Source organism: Eutrigla gurnardus (genome assembly GCF_963514095.1).
Source record: "Eutrigla gurnardus genome assembly, chromosome: 24".
Classification (NCBI taxonomy): Eukaryota; Metazoa; Chordata; class Actinopteri; order Perciformes; family Triglidae; genus Eutrigla; species Eutrigla gurnardus.
In genome coordinates, this window is record NC_139935.1 from 931927 (window position 1) to 954337 (window position 22411).

At 42.7% G+C, this 22411-nt stretch overlaps 2 protein-coding genes across 9 annotated transcripts; both read right to left on the reverse strand.

Annotated features, from left to right (window-relative positions):
* Positions 1-1112: 1112 nt before the first annotated feature.
* On the reverse strand, positions 1113-6385 carry LOC311009835 (lymphocyte function-associated antigen 3-like). The gene is made up of 7 exons (XM_084004244.1): positions 6176-6385; positions 5169-5324; positions 4023-4151; positions 3795-3955; positions 3625-3709; positions 3462-3548; positions 1113-3019 (listed from the first exon to the last, which is right to left on the reverse strand). The coding sequence occupies exons 1-7, from the start codon at positions 6249-6251 to the stop codon at positions 2988-2990; spliced, it is 726 nt and encodes a 241-aa protein (XP_083860370.1). The 5' UTR covers positions 6252-6385; the 3' UTR covers positions 1113-2987.
* A 369-nt stretch (positions 6386-6754) lies between these two features.
* Positions 6755-22086, reverse strand: LOC311009901 (abl interactor 2-like). Of its 8 annotated transcripts, none has more exons than XM_084004332.1 (11): positions 21926-22086; positions 18908-19075; positions 18621-18797; positions 17445-17548; positions 14989-15135; positions 13448-13572; positions 13009-13209; positions 11900-12064; positions 10731-10814; positions 9596-9784; positions 6755-9279 (listed from the first exon to the last, which is right to left on the reverse strand). In XM_084004332.1, the coding sequence occupies exons 1-11, from the start codon at positions 22040-22042 to the stop codon at positions 9104-9106; spliced, it is 1653 nt and encodes a 550-aa protein (XP_083860458.1). In that variant the 5' UTR covers positions 22043-22086; the 3' UTR covers positions 6755-9103. The 8 variants fall into 8 exon arrangements, with proteins under 8 accessions (XP_083860458.1, XP_083860457.1, XP_083860460.1 ...); XM_084004331.1 differs by having other exon boundaries at positions 10731-10817; XM_084004334.1 differs by lacking the exon at positions 14989-15135 and having other exon boundaries at positions 10731-10817.
* Positions 22087-22411: the final 325 nt, after the last annotated feature.

The following is a 22411-nucleotide window of genomic DNA, read 5'->3' on the forward strand; positions in this document are numbered from 1 at the left end:
TTATATAATATGCTATTACAGTATTTTATATTGTTTGTGTTTGTATCCACACTGCAAGCAATTAAACCATCTTCAGATCATTTGATTACAAACTGTTGCACCTGCTTTCATGTTAAAGAGAGAAACAGCAGATATGTCAAATTATTCACCATAACAGGCATCTCACTCCATCTTCAACTTTAAGCTTAAGATTAACTGTCCCACCCATGCTGCAGCCATAAAAAAAACAAATACAACACAATATAATGCAATTATAAGAGAATTAACAGTACTTTTACCATCATACTTTTTATATATATTTTATATTTACATATTTTGATATATATAAACTTGTATTCTAGACTTGCTAACCTCACACATGCACCATCATTCAGTTTACAGTTCAGCCTCCAGGTTTCACAATTCAACTGACTTTATGAAGCTTCACTAAAAGTTCCCTCGGGCTCCAGAGAGCAGCTGAACTCACTGTCCAATCAGTGAGCAGGAGAGGGGCAGCTGACAGAAATAGAAAAGATGAGCAGCTCTTGAGCATTTCGGTGAGTTAACCTCCGCTGACCCACAAAGTCTACCTAATATTACGGGGAGATTAACCTAAGATGGTGTGTCATATTGTATCAGTTGATTTTAATGTGTAAATAGTTGAATGTTACACAACTATGTCTACTCAATGCTTATAAGTTAATACATTTTACTTGAATATTTCCATTTTGTACAACTTCAGAGATCCAGCCCTTTCTCCTGCCTTATCGTGCTACATTTATCTGACAACTCGTGTGATAAACAAATGAAATATGATGCAATATTAAAGTGCGACCAGAGACTAAACCTTGTGTTGAGATTCTCAAAAGTCAGAGAAACTAAAAGTCTAACCAGCCTTTATTACAGCGACATAGGAAACATCAGCATCATAGTCGGGCTGATGTCAGTTTTCCATGTGTTTGATTCTCTGTTCAGACATGTTGGCCTGCAGTGTGGCACCTGTCTGCGGTCCCGACTAAAAACTGCATTCCTGCAAGGGAGAAAGGCTTCACATGACCACCACTACAACACACCACCTCTCCTCACACAAATCTGACTTTTCTTATAGAAAGCTGCATATTTTCTGCTCAAAATTAAGCAAAAATGTGACTTTTTATTCAGAAGGATTCACCGCACAAGGTCAAGAATCTGCTCTTTGTTTTTGCATATACGAGTAGGCAGGAGAAAAGTGTTGTGGTTTGTCAGAACATGCCCTCCTCAACACTTGAACCATATGAATAGAAGAATCCCTTTGACACATCTCCCCCCGTGGTAGTCTAGATTTTGGCGTAAATCCTGTGTGCACATGCAAAGATTAGTCCACTTTTCGCCATCGGCTGTGTCCTCGGGGCTGTGAGTCCCCACACTCACACACTTCAAAATTTAAATTCCATCCATCTTCTCCCTGAGCTCTGAGCTGTCAGCGCTCAGGAAGAGTCATCCGGGAGGTAGCACTTATGTCGTAAATGAGCACAACACTCACAGACGTCTGTCATCTGTGTCTGACTGTAGCCTACACATTATGGGAGTTGTGCCCTCCCGCCCACCGAGGAGGAGAATACAGAGCTCAAACATCCTGATCCATCACGTCCAGATATCAGAGAGCCTTCCAGAGAGCCTAATTTGCTAAATACACAAATGTATTATATAAGCACCATGTTTGCACAATATCAGCTAAATAAATCTATATCTAAAAACTACATTTGGACGAGGCAATGATGCAGGACTGTTTTCAGTTTATAATGTGCTTTAATTGTACATTTAACAACAAACTAAATGAGATCGTTTTTTTTTTCCAATGTCCAGTGATTTTTTCTCATGGAAACTGCACGTAGGGACACAAGTGAAAGAGACCTTGAAAGCAGACATAGTAGAACAGTGTGAACAGATACTACTGTTAACCTGTCATTGAGTAAGTGCTGTTATATGAGAGACGCTGTGACAATGACCACGCAGCACCTGTCCTACATCGGTAAAGTCAGCCGGGACGACACGAACAAACAAAATGTGCAGAAAAAGGATGTAGGCAACGTGGTCGTATTTATAATATATGTTCTGTTTTTGACCAGAAAAAATATATGAAATCATTGTATGAGAAAAAATTTAACAAGTAGTGTAATTGTAATTACTTCAAATAAATTAAATCTGATTAGATATTCACTATAACTTGAAGTGTTACACTCATGTATGTCAGCATCTCTCAGAGAAACAATGACAGCAATCATGAAAATAATACAACAATGAAAACTCAGTAAAAGAACTAAATAAATTAGATTTTTTTAAAAAGTCAGGATTCACACATGTGTGGTCTATCTTTACAGCCTGTGTAGTAAACTCACAATCTGTCCACCAGCGACCACTGGTGGACAGATTAGGAATAAAACCCAAGTTAAAGAACATGTAATAAATACAATTCCTCTTCTATTGACTAAGACACTGATGCAACAAAGGCAGAAAAAAACGCCAGCATTTCACATTTATTCTCTTTTCTTTACAAAATCTTTAAAAAATAAACTAAAAGCGTCCCCCTGATGTCTTCCTGCAGTTTATATATCTGTAACAGCTCATTGACATAAATAAAATGGCATTCAAACCACCAGTTCATCACAGAGTACTTTTTATATACCTAACGTGTTGATATAGCACCTGATAATATAAATATTACAAGCAGCCTGATGTTGTCAGCTCAATAAAAAGGACCATTGATTGAAATGAGTTGTGGAAAAATTCAAATAAAAGAATAAAAAAATCACAATAATCAGCAGGAGCAGCAGGAAAGTCGTGTTGTGGAGCTGAAATGAGACCTTCGCTCACATGAACGTACGTTGAAGAAGATACTTCTTACTGTGCCTCCCAGGTGGGCGTTTGGTCGAGTGCCGATGTCTGCATTTAAAACATGCAGCTCAGATGAAACTCCTGGCCGGACATTTCTTCATTACTTCACAAGTTACCAACCTTTTTAAAAAAGGTTACAGAGCTGTTGTTTCTCTGACACCGTTTCCTGTACCAGAGATGAACAAATACATGTTAGCTCATGTAATTCATCAGGGTTTGTGTTGTATTCTGGTTTCATTTGATATCACAGAGTATTACAACTAAGTGCGTGCCGTTTCAAACAGGAAACTGAGTCAGACTTGAATCTGTCTTTTCATTCACCAAAAAGGAAGTAGAGAAGAGTCAATCAGTCAGCCACCATTTTGTTCTCTTTCTACCCAGACACTTAAAATCCTAGATCCCCTTTGATTGTGAGGAAAAACGTTAGCAATGACGATTCTCAGGCAAGTTCTGCTTTTCTTCATGTTCCCAAAATATCTGCAGCACAGCTGAAGCCTTCGCTGCTGACGCTCTTTAAAATACTGAGCTTTCATTTCTCTTTACTTAAATATAGATAGATCGATAGATAGATATTATACGCAGTAATGTAGCAGAGGAAAACTTCTTACCGTTTTTGCATTTGCTCAAGAGAAGGCATACAAGCAGAATCATTCCTGCTAACGGGAGGATGCACGTTAACGACCACATCCGATTTCCTACCAAAAAGAATTATGAATGAATAAATGGTTTGCAAGGACTACGTATCCCAATGTAGAAAAGGTGGCAGCTCACTGTTGATGAAGGGGTTCTGGACTGAGTCACTGACTTCAGTGCTGACCGGGTTCTGCAACCGACAAGCGAAGCTGGGCTCCATCGTCTGAGTGAAAGATTAGTTTGTGTTGGAGCTTGTGAAGCGAACATACATGTTGTATTTAAGGGGGTCAGACTCATCCTGCTTGTACCTTTGTCCTATTGTACACCTTGGTTGCCTTCCCAATCATGTCGTTTTCCCTCCACCAGTATATGATTGGCTCGGCGCCCGTGGTGTTGCCTTCACAGGTGAGCAGACAGTACGCCAGGTCAGGCTCACACCATATGGTGAGGTTGGGCTTCGGGACAGGAGCTGATGGAAAGACAAGAGGTGAGAAACCAAACAAAAACACAACCTCGTTCAACATTACTCCACGTACAGATGACCAGCAGCTGAGTGGTGGCGTTGAGGGCTTTGCTGTTGATCTCCACCGTGTAGTTGCCGCTCTCGTCTCGAGTGAGTCCAGTGATGGTCAGCGCTCCCGTCAAAGTATTCAGCACACTGCGGTCTACGGATACGCACCAACACGGTTAGAAAAAACACCCCTTAATGCATCACGATCCATTAATTTACCGATTCATTCAGTACAAGTCTCACGGAAGTTTAAACCCGATTAAAATATTCAGGTTATTCCACCATCTGCACGTTTTTAAGGTGTCAAAAGTAATACCTTAAAGCAACCCCTTATACAGTATCTGTTAAATGGCCTTCATGTTTCAATTCAAATCCCATCCATCCATCCATTGTCTACCGCTTATCCTGTATTTAGGGTCACGGGGGGGCTGGAGCCGATCCCAGCTATCATTGGGCGAAGGCAGGGTTCACCCTGGACAGGACGCCAGTCTATCGCAGGGAGACATGTAGAGACAAACAACCATTCAAGCACACATTCACACCTACCGGCAATTTAGAGTCATCAATTAACCTATCCCCATCTTGCATGTCTTTGGACTGTGGGAGGAAGCCGGAGAACCCGGAGAGAACCCACGCATACACGGGGAGAACATGCAAACTCCACACAGAAGGAACCCAGGCCGACCCGGGAATCGAACCCAGGACCCTCTTGCTGTGAGGCGAGAGTGCTACCCACTACACCACCGTGCAGCCCCAATTCAAATCCCTTCAAATATATTCAATTTACATGTGAAAATATCCAGACCCCCAAACCACCTTAATATACCTTTCATTTTAAGGTTTTCACCCTCAAAATTCATGCAGAAAACCAATTAAAACCCTGTAATGTATTGCAATCCATACAGTTAGCACAAGTTTACCCATTAAAATCTCTGAATGAAAATCCCTTTAAAATGTGAATATTCTCTATCTGTGTGCATATTATGTGGAAAATGTTGCACAGAAGCCATCATGTGTTGTATGTTTTTATCTTGCAGGATGGAGAACAAACATTTCCACCTTAACGACACCTTAAACAGATTGAAACCTTCAAATCTACTTAATTAGCTCATTAATTTGTTGATGAAACCAGTGTAGGCTGTTGAATCTGAAGTGACGTGTGTGAATGTACCTTTGAACTGGCGGAAAGACAAAGTCTCCTTTCCGTACCACTCCACAGCGATGTCATCTCCGTGTCTCCACATGACGCTGGTGATGGGATCACTGGGATCCACAGCAGCCGGTGTGAGGACGACTTCGTCATCTTCTCTCTTGTAAACTGGTCTGCCTGCAAAAACAAAACAAAAAAACAGCATTATAACTTCATATTTAATTATCTGAATGTTTCTTTGACCGTGGGAGAAAAGCTACTATGTTTTATCTCCATTATTACAGAATGAATAAGTACTTAACATGTACTCAAGTACAGTACTGAGGTATTGATGACATTTATTTAATGATATACCGTCATATTTACCAATTATTTTCTGATCACTTACACTTCTAATGTAATTTTTTTTACAGTGTAAAAGTAAATTAATATTTCCAACACTGGCGGTGAATAATAAAAGGACAACACTTGCCCCTGAAATGTAGAGCTTCATACATTTGAAATATTAAAAGTACAAGTATCTCAACCATGTACTATACTATACATGTGATACTGTGACGTGTGCACACGCCCATAAATAATCTTCATTCATTATTTCCTGATTTATAAAAACAACGTTTTGCTTCTCTGCTGGGTTCCAAACAGGATCAGAAACATCCATCCATCCATCCATCTTCTACAGCTTATCCTGTATTTAGGGTCACGGGGGGGCTGGAGCCGATCCCAGCTGTCATTGGGCGAAGGCAGGGTACACCCTGGACAGGCCGCCAGTCCATCGCAGGGCCGACATGTAGAGACAGACAACCATTCACTCTCACATTCACACCTACGGGCAATTTAGAGTCACCAACTAACCTATCCCCATCTTGCATGTCTTTGGACTGTGGGAGGAAGCCGGAGGACCCGGAGAGAACCCACGCTTACACGGGGAGAACATGCAAACTCCACACAGAAGGAACCCGGGCCGACCCGGGAATCGAACCCAGGACCGGATCAGAAACATGTCAAAGTGAATTAAATGTCATTACCAGAGTTGACCGGCATCGGCGTGCTCGTCAGGACAAACAGCGTCAGGAGTCTCCACGTTGACGTCGCTCCACACATTCGATCGACACAGTGAAACGCAGTGATTCTCTTTAAGTATTTAGAAATATTCCAAGTGGATAGTTGGAGACAGAAAAACGCACCAAACTTAGAAAAAAAAAGACTGAAATGCGTTTGAGCGTGAAGGACGTGAAATGCACGCGAATGAGGAAGTGCGCTTCTTTTAAGTGCGCAGGTGTGACGTAAATAAAAAAAATGCGACACATATTTAAATTTTTAGGACCAAACAGGAAGGGAGGGACAAAGGGATTTCTGATGAGAAATTCCAGCATTGCGTCCATAAAAACACGATGAGCAAGAGAAGGCATGTATAAGATTATCACTACATGAAGAGACATTAAAAAAACAGAATTATTAATTTGACCAACTTTAGTGCAGAAGCGTAACAACTTACCTTATAAAAGATCCATTTACAGCAGCTGGAGAACATGCAAGTCCAACAAACAAGACAGGAAACACAAATGTGAACGTTATCAACAAGAACCAAGCGTTACTACAACGAATAAATCTTAATCATTTTATTGTCTTTGTTCTCATGATTTTACAAATATGATACTTCTGCAATTCAACTTTAAACTGTGCAACACAATGGCATTATGGACTGTTAAAACTTCCCGAGGGACGTCTGTGACTCCATGGAGCTGTGAATCCTGCAGACCAGGGCCCTGGTCTGGTTTCGTGTCTTAGTGTCATACGTTTGTGATCACCTTGGGGCCCGTTGGGGTTTCTGTGTCCGCAGGATTCACTAGCAGCTTAAACACACGACCACTGACGTGATGACGGCTACCGTCATGGGGGGAGAGGGGGGAAGCCAGGTCCCTCCCATCCCCTCCCTCCTCCCCCACAGGTCAGAGGTCACAGGTCACTCCTGGGACTTGAGCTTGAATTAAGTTGTACAGTCTCTTTGGATGAGGCTGGCGGTACCTGGTCAGAGCTGCAGGGCTGCTTGTCTTTTTAAGAATGGGTGATCTCGCCACAGAGGTTTTTGGGACACCAGTACAGATAAGAACAATGGCATGCAAGACTCACATACAGACCCACTTGTTATTATTTCTTTTTGCTTTTTTTTTTTAATAGAAAATAAAGATTCTGACATAAGTACAAGCACTGAGCCCTCGCAAACACCCAACAGCCAAGCGTATTGGAATTTTTTTCGGAGGACGAACGACGCCTAAACGGACGCCGTTGAGAAGTTTTCGGGGGCTTGTGACCGACGGTTAGAACCATTTCAACACAACAGCTGGCATCTTTTCATATTCAATAAGTCCAGTTTTGAGGACATAATACATCTCACATTTATATTATTTCTTCTTCTACACCTTTTTACTACAAATGTATGTGCTTTTGATTTAAAACAACTTGGGGGGGACTGAAAAGGAAAATAAAGATTTGTAGTTCAACGACCATCCACCTCACTCTGGCCAATTTATTGCAAATGAAGTGATAACCTCTGAACAGCAACACACACTTCAATATGGCACAAGCATCTCAGAAATGACCTAAATGCACCGTCGTCGTGGGTGAATATCAAAAACCAAACCACACCATATCTAAAAATATTAAGACATTAATCATTAGTAGAGCAGAAACTAAATGTTTTTTCTCCCTCTTTGTCGAAACATGCAGTCGGTCGCTCTGCAAGCAAAACCCGATTCTGGACCCCATGGTAAACACCAACCCCCCAAAAAAAGTCTTCATCTTAAAAGCATACGAACACTGCAAATGATTAGCCTTGTCAGTCGAGCTAATATACTTCTATTATTCATTGCAGGAGCTGCAGAGTAAGACTTCAGAATCCAGGTCATTGTGCAATTGAGGAACTCGCTTTCCTGTCTTATTTGAGGGCTGGATGACGATTCCTTCGCACTTAAAAAAAATGCACACTGGCCAGCAAAGTGAAGCATGTAGTGACTGAACTCGCCCCTTCGAGTAAAATATCAGATTAGCAAATTAACTTTGAAAAAGAAAAAAACCTGTGTTTAAAGCACTCTTGGAGCTTTCTGCTTGCTTTCAGATGTCTTCTCTGACCCACTTTTATCTTTAGCTTTGTGTGTCACCTTAAGACATTTGATGTGCTTATCCTAGTGAATGTCAGCTTTGGCACACTCTCTGCTGAGGTACCTAAACAAATACTTTGTCAAGTACGGAAACTACTGTTTTTTTCACCCCCACTGAGGATATTGTTGTTGCATTATACTTTATATATATATATATATGTATATGTATATATATATATATATATATATATATATATATAGAGGAATATTTTTCTCTAAAATGTCTCTGGAGTGTTAAGGAGAAAACTACACATCAAGGCATTCTCCTGGAGCCCTTTCTCCGAAGGCTGCGACATGGAAAGCCCAACTAAATCTCAGCGGTCCCGTCCACCTGCTCACCATTTATCCCACTACAAAATCCAAATAAATATTCTTTAAAAATAAGGGCAAATTGGTAAAAAGATAACAAAAAAAATGAAGCGAAATTGATGTAGTGGCCTCATAATGTAACACAAACTCTCAAAATACAATAACTCGATCACCTTCAAGTCCTCCTCAGTCAAATAAAGAAACAAAGTAAGAAATATTACAGGGAAGGATATATGTAGAGTAGTGGTTGTTTTACAATGGCGCCTATGTCGAGAGACTGACTGGGCATCAGTTTGTCATGTTGCAACTTCCACGAAAGAACTGCTTCTTCTTACCCCGTCTCTTTTCTCTTCGCCCGGAGGTGATCATGCTCTGTCTGATCAAAGTCTTTGACCTTTAACCCTTGGCTCCCCTCCCTCCCCTTACCCTTCCCCATCAAACGCTCCTCCCACTCCTCTTACTCGTCCACTCAGAGCGGGGGATTGTTCAGTCGGCGTAGTGCATGATGGACTCGACGTAGTTGCCGGGGAAGAGGCCCGTGGTGCCGTTCATCACGCCCTCGTACCAGCCGTCATCGTTCTTCTTGATCACGTAGATGATGGAGCCCTCCTGGAATGAGAGCTCGTCCTCCTTGTCCCGAGCGTAGTCGTAGATGGCCACCACTGCAGCAGCATGAGGGGGAAGAAGTGTGTTGGGAAAAATAATCAGGATTTAGGTGCAAATGGAAGACAAATGCAGGCGTTGCTACATTCTGAACTAGATTACTTTTATTATACTCCTCTAATTAGGGCTACCATCAAATAACAAACTCATCCTGTGTTCAAACACACAGAACTTTATTTAAAATATTCCCATCTAAATGCAAGTCAGGCTCCAATTTGAGGGAATGTATGAAGTGATTATAGGACTAACGCAGCCCAGATATCTGTTTCAGCATTTCAGGTGGATCATCTTTTACAGTGAGCAGCCAAGGCAGACCTTTCTCCTGGTAGGTGCGTGGAGCCCAGGGCGGGTCCTCCTCAGCGTAGGGGTCACTGTACTCCACCACTGCCGACTCTTCCTCCTCGTCCTCCTCCTCCTCGTAGTCCTCCGGCAACGGAGGAGGAGGTGTAGGTTCCTCAAACACCGGCTCGTCGGCAGGAGGAGGTGGAGGCGGCACGTCTGAGACTAAAAATGTGTTCAGACAGGCGTGAAGAAAAAAAAGAGGGAATGAATTAGAGGCAAAGAAAGGAGCAGGAAGACGGCTGCATCAGTCAAGGACATGGCTGACTGACATTCTCATGCATTGGAGAAAGGAAGAGGAATAGTCCATGCTGGATGCATTTAGACAACATTCAGATGCTCGGTACGCTGTTTGTGGAAATCAAGGAAAACTTCACTGATACTGAACTGAAAACACAGAAAAAACGCCACAGGAAGAAAACACACACACACACACTTCGATTTAACGTGCATTTAAAAGTTGGGAACTTAATTACATGGAAACATGATCATGCAGAAACATGCTTAATATCATGTGTTTACTTGTGAGTTTCTTTTTAAATCTGTTCACACACATTGTAAACAAAAGGTCAACCAACAACATTTGCTGCCAAAGGGACCAGAAATTATCTCCCTAAACATCAACAATTCTTATCTTCTTAAGAGTGATTTTAGTGATGCTTACAAGATATTGTGCATATCAACAGCCATGGAGGCAGAAGAAACTTTTAGTATCCTGCACTTGGAATTTGCCATGTTGATTTCTTACTGCTCTACCCACAGATACGAAAAGAAATGCTAAAATGCCAACTGTCAAATTTGTTTTATGCCCTAATAAAGACATAAAAACAACACTCAGATCACACTATAAATGTCTCCAGAGCTCTCCATCTCTGATAAACTTACACAATCATAATTCGGGTTCAATGTACAGGAAGTTGGGCTACGTAAACCTGAATGTGGTGGCAGCAGATCCCAGACCCAGCTGATATTGCAGGTTGATCACTTGTTTACTTCAATAAGACAATATTCCACCACAGGGGGCGAGTCACGGACACTAACGGTTGGGGAGAGGACTTAAAACGAGTGGCGGTCATGCAGGTTGGGGGCGTGGGGGCTTAAATCCACTTACTGGTCTCCTGAACTCGGGCCACAAAGCCCATCAGAGGCAGCTGAGGGGTGATCTGCATGGAGGGGGGAGGGGGCGCGAGCGGGCCTGCTATCACCAAACAGCATCAATACACAGAGTCGGAGGAGGTTCGACGTGAGCACAGCAGAGACAAGAGAGAACGAGGTTAGAAGAGCAAAGAACAGCAGAGTCGGGAGTTAGAACAGGAATCGAACACTCAAAAAAAACGGTTAATGTGTCCAAACTTTAGTATTCTTAAAAACTAAGCTTCGTAAATACAGATATTTGGCAGTTTTCTTCAATGACACTAATATCTTTGAATGTCTTTGTTTTGGACTTATGGTCAGACAAAAAAACATTTAACAAGACATTTAAATATGTCACCTTGAGGTCTGGGAACTTGTGATGGACATTTGTCGCCATTTTCTGACATTTAATGAACCGCTTAGAAATGATAAGTCAGTTAACGGAGATTAGTTACAGCCCTAAATTACTTTTAATTCATTGAATTGCTTTCTATGCCACGTAACTAAGTGTTCCAAACATTCAGCAGGCAAGATTTATAAGGCGAAAAGCCACTTCACATTTAATTTTTATGGCAGAAATAAACTCAAGGTAGAAGATCACTAAAACCAGACATTTGTCAAGACAAATGGAGGACAAAGGATTAAAAACAGCAGTGAGGACGGTTGAAGAGGTGAAGCCTTGTGAAGGCAGTTACGATCATGGGAAATGACAGACCACAAAACCAGAGAGGAGATCTTTTCATAAAAGATGCAGCAACATGTCAGACCCTGGTGACCTGCTCTCTCACAAATCAAAAGACTGGGAGAGAAGCTAGACTCTCCTTGAACCAGAAAATGTAAAAAGAAGAAAGAGAGATAGTTCATTTAAATTCAAGGAGAGAAAAAAGCTGCCATTCATCTGAGCAGATGGAGATGAGGCTCAGTAATCCATATTAAATAGCAGTAATACACCTTCTTTTTAGATGATCATATTTACAGATTTTGTTAATAAAAAATAACAATAAATAATGTCCGTAGCTTAGTTTATGATTTTGCTTATGTGTTACTTTGTTGTGAGAGAGAAAACCATAAAGGCATTATGATTAAAAGTTTATATTTAGGATCTTTACATTAAAAGACTCATGGTCTGTTGTCGTGCAGCGGTACCTTGGTTCTGGGCAAAGTGCGGCCCCCCGTTGAGCTGGCTCTGGTTTAGGACCACGTTGGGTTGGCCGGTGACAGACGAGGGCCGGCGGTACGGCAGCGAGCCTCCCACCTGTGAGTTTTGGGGCGGCTGCGCTGGGCGGTTCATGCTATAGAACTGAGGAGCACCTGAAAGGAGACGACACCAGCAGGGGGCAGCAAAGAGTCAGAAAGGAACATTCTGTTTGGTCATTTACTTAAATTCGAATATTCATTAATGATGATAAAAACACACTGAAAAAAAAAAAAAAAACTTTTCACTGACTACATTCCTAAATTCTGTGAATGATTCCATAATTCATCACTGTTAGCAATTGATCGTGTTCATTTCTACCCTGAACAGCACATTAACTTTAATAATTGCAATATCCAGCCACACAACAAAAAACAAAGGGCCGAATAAACACATGAATGAAGATTTCACTGTGCAAGCATTTCACCACACGGTCCATGCATTATACATCAGAAGAATCATCAACACAGACACAGGCAGCTTATGAGATGCTCTGAGGGATGACGAGCAGCAGAGGATAACGGGGAAATCTGATCCAGACTTTTGATATTCCAGACATACTTGCTAAATATTCTGAAGTGAAATCTTTAAAAGTTGAATTTCTTTTCGAGCACTTAATTGAACTTAGTTGCTGAATGAAAAAATAAGAGATAAAAGATCCAACGCTACATTCGTTTGTGTTTTCCTACATTTCTGTACCAGATTATAGATTGATTGATTGATTGACATTTCTGAACACAAAGCACAGAAGACTGTGGTTGGTATCTGAAAGCTCAATCTCCTAAAACAGGAAGAAAACTATGATGCATTGAACAGGTCCATCTGATTTGTATTAGTCTTAAATTGAGGTGTTGTTATTTCAGAACTTCTTCTTAAGAGGAACCTTGTGGTTTCTGAGCAGTCAATAAGCAGAGAAAGCTGTCAGACAATGAACATCCAGGGCGATGGCATGCCAGTGGATGAACACATCTGGCTCTTGTAAGCAGGAGGATGCATGTCGGGGGAGGCGGGATGGAGGATGTGCAAAGGAGGGACGCTTCTCCCACCGGGTTACACTCACCTTGTGCAGGGTTGCTGTAAGTAGCAGGGCCTGTGCCAGTGGGGGCTGCAGAGGCAGGGAGCTGGGGAGGGGGGGGTGGTACAGGCGGGATCTCTACAGGGGGGTTTGGGGCCTGTGGGGGGCCGTCTAGGGCAGAGGTAGGGGGTCCTGGGGTGGTGGCAGTGTTTGAGGGCGGTTTAGCTGAGTTGGATGGGATGGGGGCTGAAACGAGGGGATTGAAGTGGTCAAAGGTAAAGGGAGGAGAAGAAAGTACAGGTGAGGGAGGTCAAGACAAGATCAGAGAGAGAAGGGAGGGAGATCCAGGGTTCCTATTAATTCATGTCCCACTAGAGCATGCAGGAATCCTGGATACTGAACTCAGATTAGTCAAGATAGTTAGTTTCAGGCGCACACACAGACCTATCCTGCAGCTCTGAGGAAAAAGGGAAGTAGGTGTTACCTGGGAAGGCGGTGGGCGGGGCTGGGGTCGGCACGGCGATGGGCACGCCAACGCTGCCACTGCCGCTGTTCTCTCGGCTGCTGCTGCGACTGCTGCTGGGGTGGCTGCCTCCGCTGCTCCCACTGCTGGTGGTGAGTAGGGCAGCAAACACGTCAGACCACACAAACACAACTCCGTCACACCGCCGCACGCTCACACTTCTAGGAAACGACACACCTCTGTGGCCTAGCTCTTTTTCAAAATGTCTCTCTCTTCACATATCGCCCTTTTTGACCAAAAAGCTCCTTTTATGAACTATGGAGCCACAGGAACTCAACTCAGGAACTAAAGAGCGTTCCTGTTTGGCTTTCCATCGTATGAACAATGATGATTCAGCAAATTTGTCTAACGGCTGAGAAAAAGAGGACAGCCAGAACGACACATTGTCATTGTGCTGTTTGGTGCATTGTTTGGTTGCTACTCTGACATTTAACTGGATGCAACCAGTGATTGGAAAGGAGACGTACACATAAAAAAATAATATAAAATGAAACACCAACAGGTAAAGTTCTTGAGTTCCTGTCATTGTTCCTGGGCCCCTGGAAAAGTTCAGGGCTGATATGCAGACCAATTATATTGAATGCATCTAAGTGGAATTTTACACCACATGAGAGGATCTCTCATTTTTTTTTTTTAAAATAAAACCCCTCTTTCAGCGGTCTTATCCTGCCTTATATTCCAGTTGCAACACAAATCTTGATGTGCAACCAGTCTGGAAGAACACAGCCCTGTTTCCTTCCCAATAACTCACATTATTAAAGTGGCACCCTCAAGAGCGTTGGTGTGTTAGTGTGAGCAGTTACACCTTTGAAATGACTGTCACAGTGATTAAAACAGGAAAAAAGCAGCCAGAAGTCTCACCAAGGACACAAGACAAAGACAAAGATATGACTGTAAAAGCATTGGGAAACATGGGGCAGACTTTCTGTACGACAGAAGAGAGCGCATGGCTGAGAGATGAAGAAAATGAGCTGTGGATGCAGCGGGTGCAGATAAAAGACTGGTGCTGAGAGGAGAGTCAGGGATCAGAAATATTAAAAAACATTTGGGACGCACTGACGAGTGATCTTGAGACTTGAGCAGTGGAGCTGACATTGGGCTGTTAGGAGTGTGGGGGCGACGCTGACTATTTCATGACTATTGCCATAGGAACCCGTGTCTAGCTGTGCTAATACAGCTCTGAATCTCTACCTCGTCCTTGTTTCCATTTCCTTACGCAACACACAGGTGAGGGATTTCCGCATAAAAACCAACTCTCTGGGAACAGGAACTTGTGATCAAAAAAGTGGATGTTGATCAAACTTTAGGTGGAATAAAAAAAGAAGAAGGGAGTAAAACTGATTTCCACGAGGAGTCATTTCAGGGAAGAAGGGGAGTCGTGTTCACAGGAGCTGACTTGCATCTTAACTTTAGGAGAGGAGAAGAAGAAAGGGGGAGGAGGTAGAGATAGGGGTTGTGTTTAAGAGTGTAGAGAGGCATGCTGGGAAGGGGGAAGGGGGTACCTGTACGTGCGGTTCCTCTGATTAACTGATGCAGTGCGTGCAGGGCTCTGCTGGGGTTGCGCCATGTTGCGCGTCGGACTCGAGACGTAGTCGTTAGGGACAACGGGAGGACGCACCGGCTCAAGCGTCCTATAGGGGGAGTGGCGCCTGCGAGAGGGTCAGGAGGACAGGAATCGAGGGAGGGGGGGAAGAGGGGGACATCCACAGAGAAGTGTAGGGGAGGGGGAGGAGAGCAAGAAACAAACAAGTGCAAACTTAAAAAAATGGGGTATGACAGGTGAACATCGGGGTAGGCTGGGGGTGAATCCTCAGGTGGAGATCGGACGATGCACCATCACTGCTGTCGGCTAAAAAAACAGACTGCCGTGATGCACACACACTATATTGACTTAATAGTCGTGTGTAGATAAGATTCTGGCGGCTGCATTAAGCAAGGTTTGAGTCAAATTTACTGCAGTGCCATACATAAATCCCAATGATGGACAGATGTTTTTGTATTTTGCCGTAAAAACCAAAGTGATGCGATACATTAAGGTTAAAGTCACGTATAAAGAAAAAGCAGCATCAGTTACGGCTGGTTTGAATTAAACCGTGTCCATGAGCACAGCTGTGAATCTCTGCTTACATAATCCAAATGTGAAACCTGCAAACTCATTAAAAAAACATGGAACGCAGGTTTTTAACTCGACAGTAGCGCTACGCGGATGATGTTCTCAGGTTTTAAAGTGGGGGAAAGAAAGACACAACCCTGAGATTTATTGATCTGAGCCTGAAAAGATGTACTGGCATGTCAATATCCCAGCTGACACAGCGGGGTGACCCGTCTCTGAGCACTGTTGCTATGGCAAAACGTTGCTATGAGGAGGATGGGGCAGCCAAGTGGGCGGGCTGGGTCAGAAACACACAACTGAAAGTCAATTTAAAAAAAACAAAAAAAACAAAGAGGAAGTTGGATAACAGAAGACAAATTAAAAGAAAGATGTCCACTCGTAGCCACAGGCTGCGGCGGAAGGTGAATCATGGAGGGTTGCGGTGGATCGGCATGCGTCTTGAGGGGGCGGAGACACAAACACAGACACGCCGACACACCTTGAAGGTCAACATGAAGGGGTGGACACACTCAACCACTCAGACACAGAAACATAAAGAGCACTTGGCACCCAAGAAGGTCCCACGGGTGACAAGAACATAACATTTATGTGCTGCGCTAGCCTGTGGGATAAGAGAGACCTTCAGCAGTCAGACACAGAACACAAAAACCATCACCATGTTAGGGATCATTAGCTCTTAAAAACGAGGTATAGAGAGAGACAGACCCGCTATCAGTTCACACTCTAATTAGCAAGTGGAGCAGAACAAAGTGAAGTCAAAACTTAACATAATGATAGCTGCTGGTAATTTGCTGCTGATTCGTACTGCCATGAAGATCAGTTGAATTTCTGAGCGTGACCTTTAAGATCACGTCCCTCCCCGTCCCCGACATTACACCAGGGAGATCTGAGAGCTCCCCACCTACATACAATGGTCCACTCAAACTCTGGCTCAGTCTGAATCAATTACGTGCCTTTTTTTTTTTTTTTTTTTTTACATTTTATCAAACTGCTTGCCTGTTTCATGTTTCAAGCACCCTTTACTTCTGTAAAATCAAACTGGCTGTGTGGATATTTCAGGCCCTGGTGCATATTCCTCTTGTTCCCTCCTGCAGTCCAAAGACATGCTCGTCAGGTGGCCTGGAGACTCAGACCTGACCACAAATAAAAAATGTGAGTCTTCTAAACTTCAGCTGCTTTCACATTGGACTAAAATCTAATCTAAAAATCAGATCGTTTCAATTCAGGAATTCAAGAAATGCCTTAAAATGCACCCAGTGCTTTTGATACACTGGTGGCATTTTAATACGTCAACACATGCAGCATCCATGAAACCTAGTTGTGTGTCCTTGTGTGCAATAAAACACCTAAAAAGTTCTTATATAACTGCCTGTGTTCAGACATTTAATATTTGAGAACTTTGGCTACCTTTCCTAATAAAAAAGCAAAAAATGTCTACATTTCTAAAACCATTGTTGTTATTTTTACAGAAACACAGCTATCAACTCCCCTTCCTAGATTTTCTTCCCTTAAAGTGTGAAAATCTTTCCTACATATGAGGTTGAGAAGCTCCTTTAAAAAAGGGATACTGCCAACCCTTTCTCGCCAGCGCAAATGAATAACTGAAACAAAGAATACCACTGCATCCAGAAGTGGCACTGAAGTGCATTTTAAACCACTCCAAGGACACTAATTAAACAAGGATGTAAAAGGGGTGATGATGATGAAACGGGGAGAAACCAGGCCCATCTGAAGGGCGTGTGGTTCTGGCTTAAATCCCCCCCAAAAACAGCTACAGTGAGCATCTGATGGACACACAACTCCACAATCCTTATGTCCGTCTGAACACGCGTCACCGTTACATACCCAAGGGTCCCTTTCCCTGACATGGGCGGGCTGGGGGGCTTCTGCGTGGGGGGATTTGTGCGAGGGAGTGCACCTCCTCCAGCCTTCATGTTCTGAGCGCTGGCCTATTGGGAGGAGAACATTGTTGTAGAAATCTGTCAAAAGGCAACAAGATCCAACTACTTCCTGCAGCTCTATTGCTCACTAATGGCACAAATGAAAGAAGCATCAATCTAATCATCTCACTCTCAACAATAAAACAAATTAGCATATCTCCCAAAAGAAACACTAATCCTTTAACAGCAAACAAACAAAGAAATACATAAAAATATAAAAGACAGCTCTCACAGCAATTCAAAACAAGGAAAAAACAATCTAACCAGAAATCACCAAAACTCCTCTCTTTCTTTGAGTCTCTTACTTTGAAAGTCTTACCTTAAACCTTAGCAACCACTATGGTTGATAACAAAAGCAATTAGGCAGGCAGGAAAAGAGAGAGAAGAAGAAGAAATCAGAGGATTAGTGTGTAGAGGAGGAGAGGAAAACAATTATTCATGCATGTGGCACATGAAGCTCAGCCGATTAGGTTCAGGCAACAATGGCTCAGTGTTAAAATCTGAGGAATTTGTTCTTTGAGACCTTTGTGAGGTTGAAGGGAAGGATTTGATTTTTTGGGACAGAAGCTTCTCTTTATTCAGAAAGTCGTTGGGAAAACTAGCTTTTCAAAATCAGCTACTTTCACCATTTTATTAAATAAAAAGATAATTGCACAGGGACCTGTTAGCAGTAGCAGGTGAGGTGAGGAGATTTACGACCACATCATTTATGTCCTGGGTGACATTAGTTTCCCAACATGCTGAAAAGTAATTAATTTTTTTCTTTCATTACGTGATACTGAAACCCCAATAGGGATTGTTTGACTTCTAAGAGTCCTTTTCATTAGATTTTCTGCAAAGAATAACCCACATTAATGCTACAACACAAACCCATTTTTGTGATTCAACAATCCTTCCAGAAATATTTTTAACTTTCAAGTTAAAAAGGTGTATTAAAATGCAAGATCACGGTGGTTCTCGACCCTTCTTTGCCTTGTCGACAGTTAATATAAACTACTTCCATTGGCAGCAGCGATTCAGACACACAATTAAGTCAACCTGATCAAACTAAGGGGGGGGGGGGGGGGGACAAAATGACCACCTTGACTCCATGGCCCATGTCGTCCAGCATGCTGTAGTCGATGGGCTTGCGGATGTAGCGCACAGGCCTCTCCGGATTGGCTGGAGCGATGATTTTGTGTGTGCGGGATGTGTTCTTGTTGGTAGTGAGGATGCCAATCTCCCGCCGGGCTACCTTCTCTTTGTGGATGTCCACCGTCTGAGGACAAGAGGCAGAGGTATTTTATTTCATGTCATGTATTTTTGTAACGTTACGTGCTTGACTTTATGTGCAAGTTAACTTAGAGGATGTAATGTTGAATGTGTAACCTGTGAGATGTGGTTGATGGAGGACTCCATGCGACGGAGCTGTGAGGCCTGGATGTCAAGCATCTGCAGGACATTGTTGGCCAACGTGTTGATCAGGTAGGCTACGCTGGCCAGAGACTGGGTGGTGTAGTTCTTGGTCTCCTCCAGCGCCCTCTGCTTGTCTGGAGACTGAACGGGAGAAAGATGTTTGACTTTTAAACAGATACATCTTCATTTTATCATGTGCAAAAGAAAGCCATCTGTCCAGAGGGAAGTGGGTGAAAATATAGTGTGCAAACCTGCAAACTATGACCACATGCTCTTACTTGCCGTGTAGACATGATCCTGAAGCAAATAATGCATTTAAACAATTAAACACCAACGGGAACCTGAATGCAATTTGTGGCAGAAGGATGGAGCAAACATGCTGCAAAGATTTTAGTGCTAAGAAGTAACATTTTAAGTGAAAAAAAAAACCTTAATGGGAAGTGAGACTTTCGAGGCAGCACAGGCACATCAACCAGAGCATCAAAGAGCAGATGGATCAGCAAATGTTTCTGCTGGCAAACTGTGTTCTTTCCTGACTGAATGTATCCCAGCATGCAAGGCTGAAGTACAGAATATGAGTACACTACGAGTACACTGTTGTAAGCAAGCTGAACCAATCTATTATTGATAACATTAAAAAAATATATATTGTCTTTGGTTTTTAGACTGGTGGCTGGCCAGACAAAATGAGCCACATCAAAGAAAATTATGGTGAGCCTTTTCCACTATATTCTAATGTTTTAATCAATTTAAAATAGTCTGCTGCAGAGTAAACGATAGGCTTATAATTAATTGTGGCCCTGAAACAAAACAATTCATTATCTATTTCTAAACAGCATGCATTTCCTTCCGAGTGCGCAGCAGCAGATTGATTACGACACACTCCAGACCACAGCATCCTCTGGGTTGTGATTGGATATGGAGTGATTGATTGATTTTATTCCACTCTTTTCTATTTAAAATCACACCTTTTCACTGTGAGGATAGCCCCCCTATAGCTTCTTATACATTTCTTTGTATTTCCAATCCAAGATAATGAAAACATGAAACTCAATCATATAACTTAAGAATCAGATGATTTTTGGGGGGGTTGAAGTGATATTAAATAATTATGAAACTGAACATAAAAAAAAACAATAATAAGAGGCAGCACAATAAGGTTACAGCAGCATCCTCTGTTGTGACCTCTTTTATGTGAAATTGTGATGCAAGATAAATCTGAAATGCTACCCAACAACTCGGTAAACACAGTCTGCAAACAAACAGCATCATTTAAAAGGTGCGTGGAGGGTGCAGCATTGCTCGAGTATGAAGACAAACAGGTTATGTGGCAAATGTCAGGAGTGCAGCTGCTTTCAACATATTTGATATGCAGGCCTGTGACGCCTTAAACTGATGGGAGGAAACACTGAATTATAAGTCATTGCTTAAAGAATCTGAATTTCCAGAGCATCTATCTTCCGTATGGTGATATATTTCCAAGTGAAAAAGGACAAGCAGACGGGACATATGTTGGGAGGAATTTGATTTGATTATCCAAAACATTAGCTCGTGACCGTCTCTGCACACAGCCGAAGTTGCAGGTTGATTTGGATGGATGGATATTATGATATTATTGGTTGGTACTAGCTGATGTAAGCAAGCGTCATAGTTTGTTTTCCAGGAAGAAAAACACTACATTTTGCACATGCTGTTGAATAGATGCACAATATGAGGGGATGTGATCTAAAAAGATTAAAAAGGCATTCAGCATTCGGAAACAGCACTTAATATTGATCGGCCACATCTGGCGTAAACTCCACCCTTAATAAGGTCAGTATTGAACCGTATATTGATCTGGCGGGTAATTTCAGTTAGTAATGGTTGGGTAGATTTAAGAAAAATCACAATTCATGTACAGTATAAGGTAACAAATGACTACCTACCTAAATATAACTTAAAGTTCAACAAGTGTCCTACATGACACATGGCTTCATAGATATGACGGGGCAGTAAATATCGCTCCCCCTGACAAATACTTGAGTCCAGCTGATCTATAAGTGGTAATACCCATCTGACAGCAGCCCTGCAGTGCGAGAAGGAAACCAGGGCAGACAGACAGCAAGCAGCCAACATCCAGGGCCGTCGCTGCCTTCACGGGGCCAACCTGTCAGACCTGATCAGCCCCGTTCATCACGTCACGTTTCAGTTTCACACCTTTGTCAAAAGCCTCTCCCTAATAACAGTGTGGTCACACAATCTAAACCCCTGTGATAACGGACTTCCCACCTGCAGAACACTATCAAATCAAAAACTCTGGGTTACACTCGTAAAAACACTCTGCTGTGCAAACTAAATCATATCGTTCACGTAAATATATTGACAGAATCAACGTAACAGCCCCATAAACAGCATGCATGAATGTTTTTTTTTAATGCAAGCTAAAATGATAAATCACGTGGATCGTCCAACGTTCAGAGCAACATCATAAAGCAGCGCTTGTTGCTGATATTGTCACGACGGTTAATCTCCTGTCCAAGCCAAAACTCGTCGCAGATTAATCTGCCTTGATATCACGTCCTACAAATCTCCGGGCGCGCACACGATCAGCTGGCTGCTGTAGCGGCCGGGATCGATCCACACAGGAGCGGATACATCGATTCCCATAGTGCCTGTGTGGTTATTTAGACCCGTGGGGTGATGCTGGCTAGCAAGCTATCCGGCTAACGCCACAGCCCACGATAGATGTACAAGTCACACACGCAGTCATGTGGATAGCAATATCAACCCACGCGCGATGGTGAAACCCCTTTACACGACTGTGGTGGCAAACACGCGGATTAATGCCTTGCTAGTGGGTTGTTTTCGCTTTAGCCGAGGCTAGCTAGCGAACGCGACTGCATCGCATCGGCAGCGTTAGCAACTAGCTAGCCTAGCATCAGTTCGCCCCACCGTGACACCCTTCAAAAAACACACTACACCGTTTATTCTTCCGCACACGTGGCTGCCTACCTGGACATAGTTACTTTCGCAGTACTCCGCAACTCTTTCCAAATTGGTGAAACTGTCCAGTAGTGCGCTTCGTCCAGCTGGAATCTCCTCTTCCAGAAGCATTTGTAGCTCCGCCATTTTCACATCTTTAGCGGAGCGGAGTGTGTGTGTGTGTGTGTGTGTGCGTGCTCTCTGGCGCCACCGCGGCGGTGTGTGGTACTGCAGGGACTCTCCCAGCAGCTGGGGTTCCCAAAATTAATGTTTAAAACAATATTAAAGCATACTCCCTATTTACTGTGAGTACGGGATTAACTAAATAGGTTTAATTAAGTAGTGAACTTAAATACATCAGTTCCAGTATATTGCACCTTAACATCAAGCCAGAGAATAATAATAAACTATATCCATATCCCTAGGGAAATACCTTTTTATTGTTTTAACCCTCATTCCCCACATTGCTAAGTTACAGAGCAACAGGCCTGAATCATGTGTGGAAATATGGCCAAG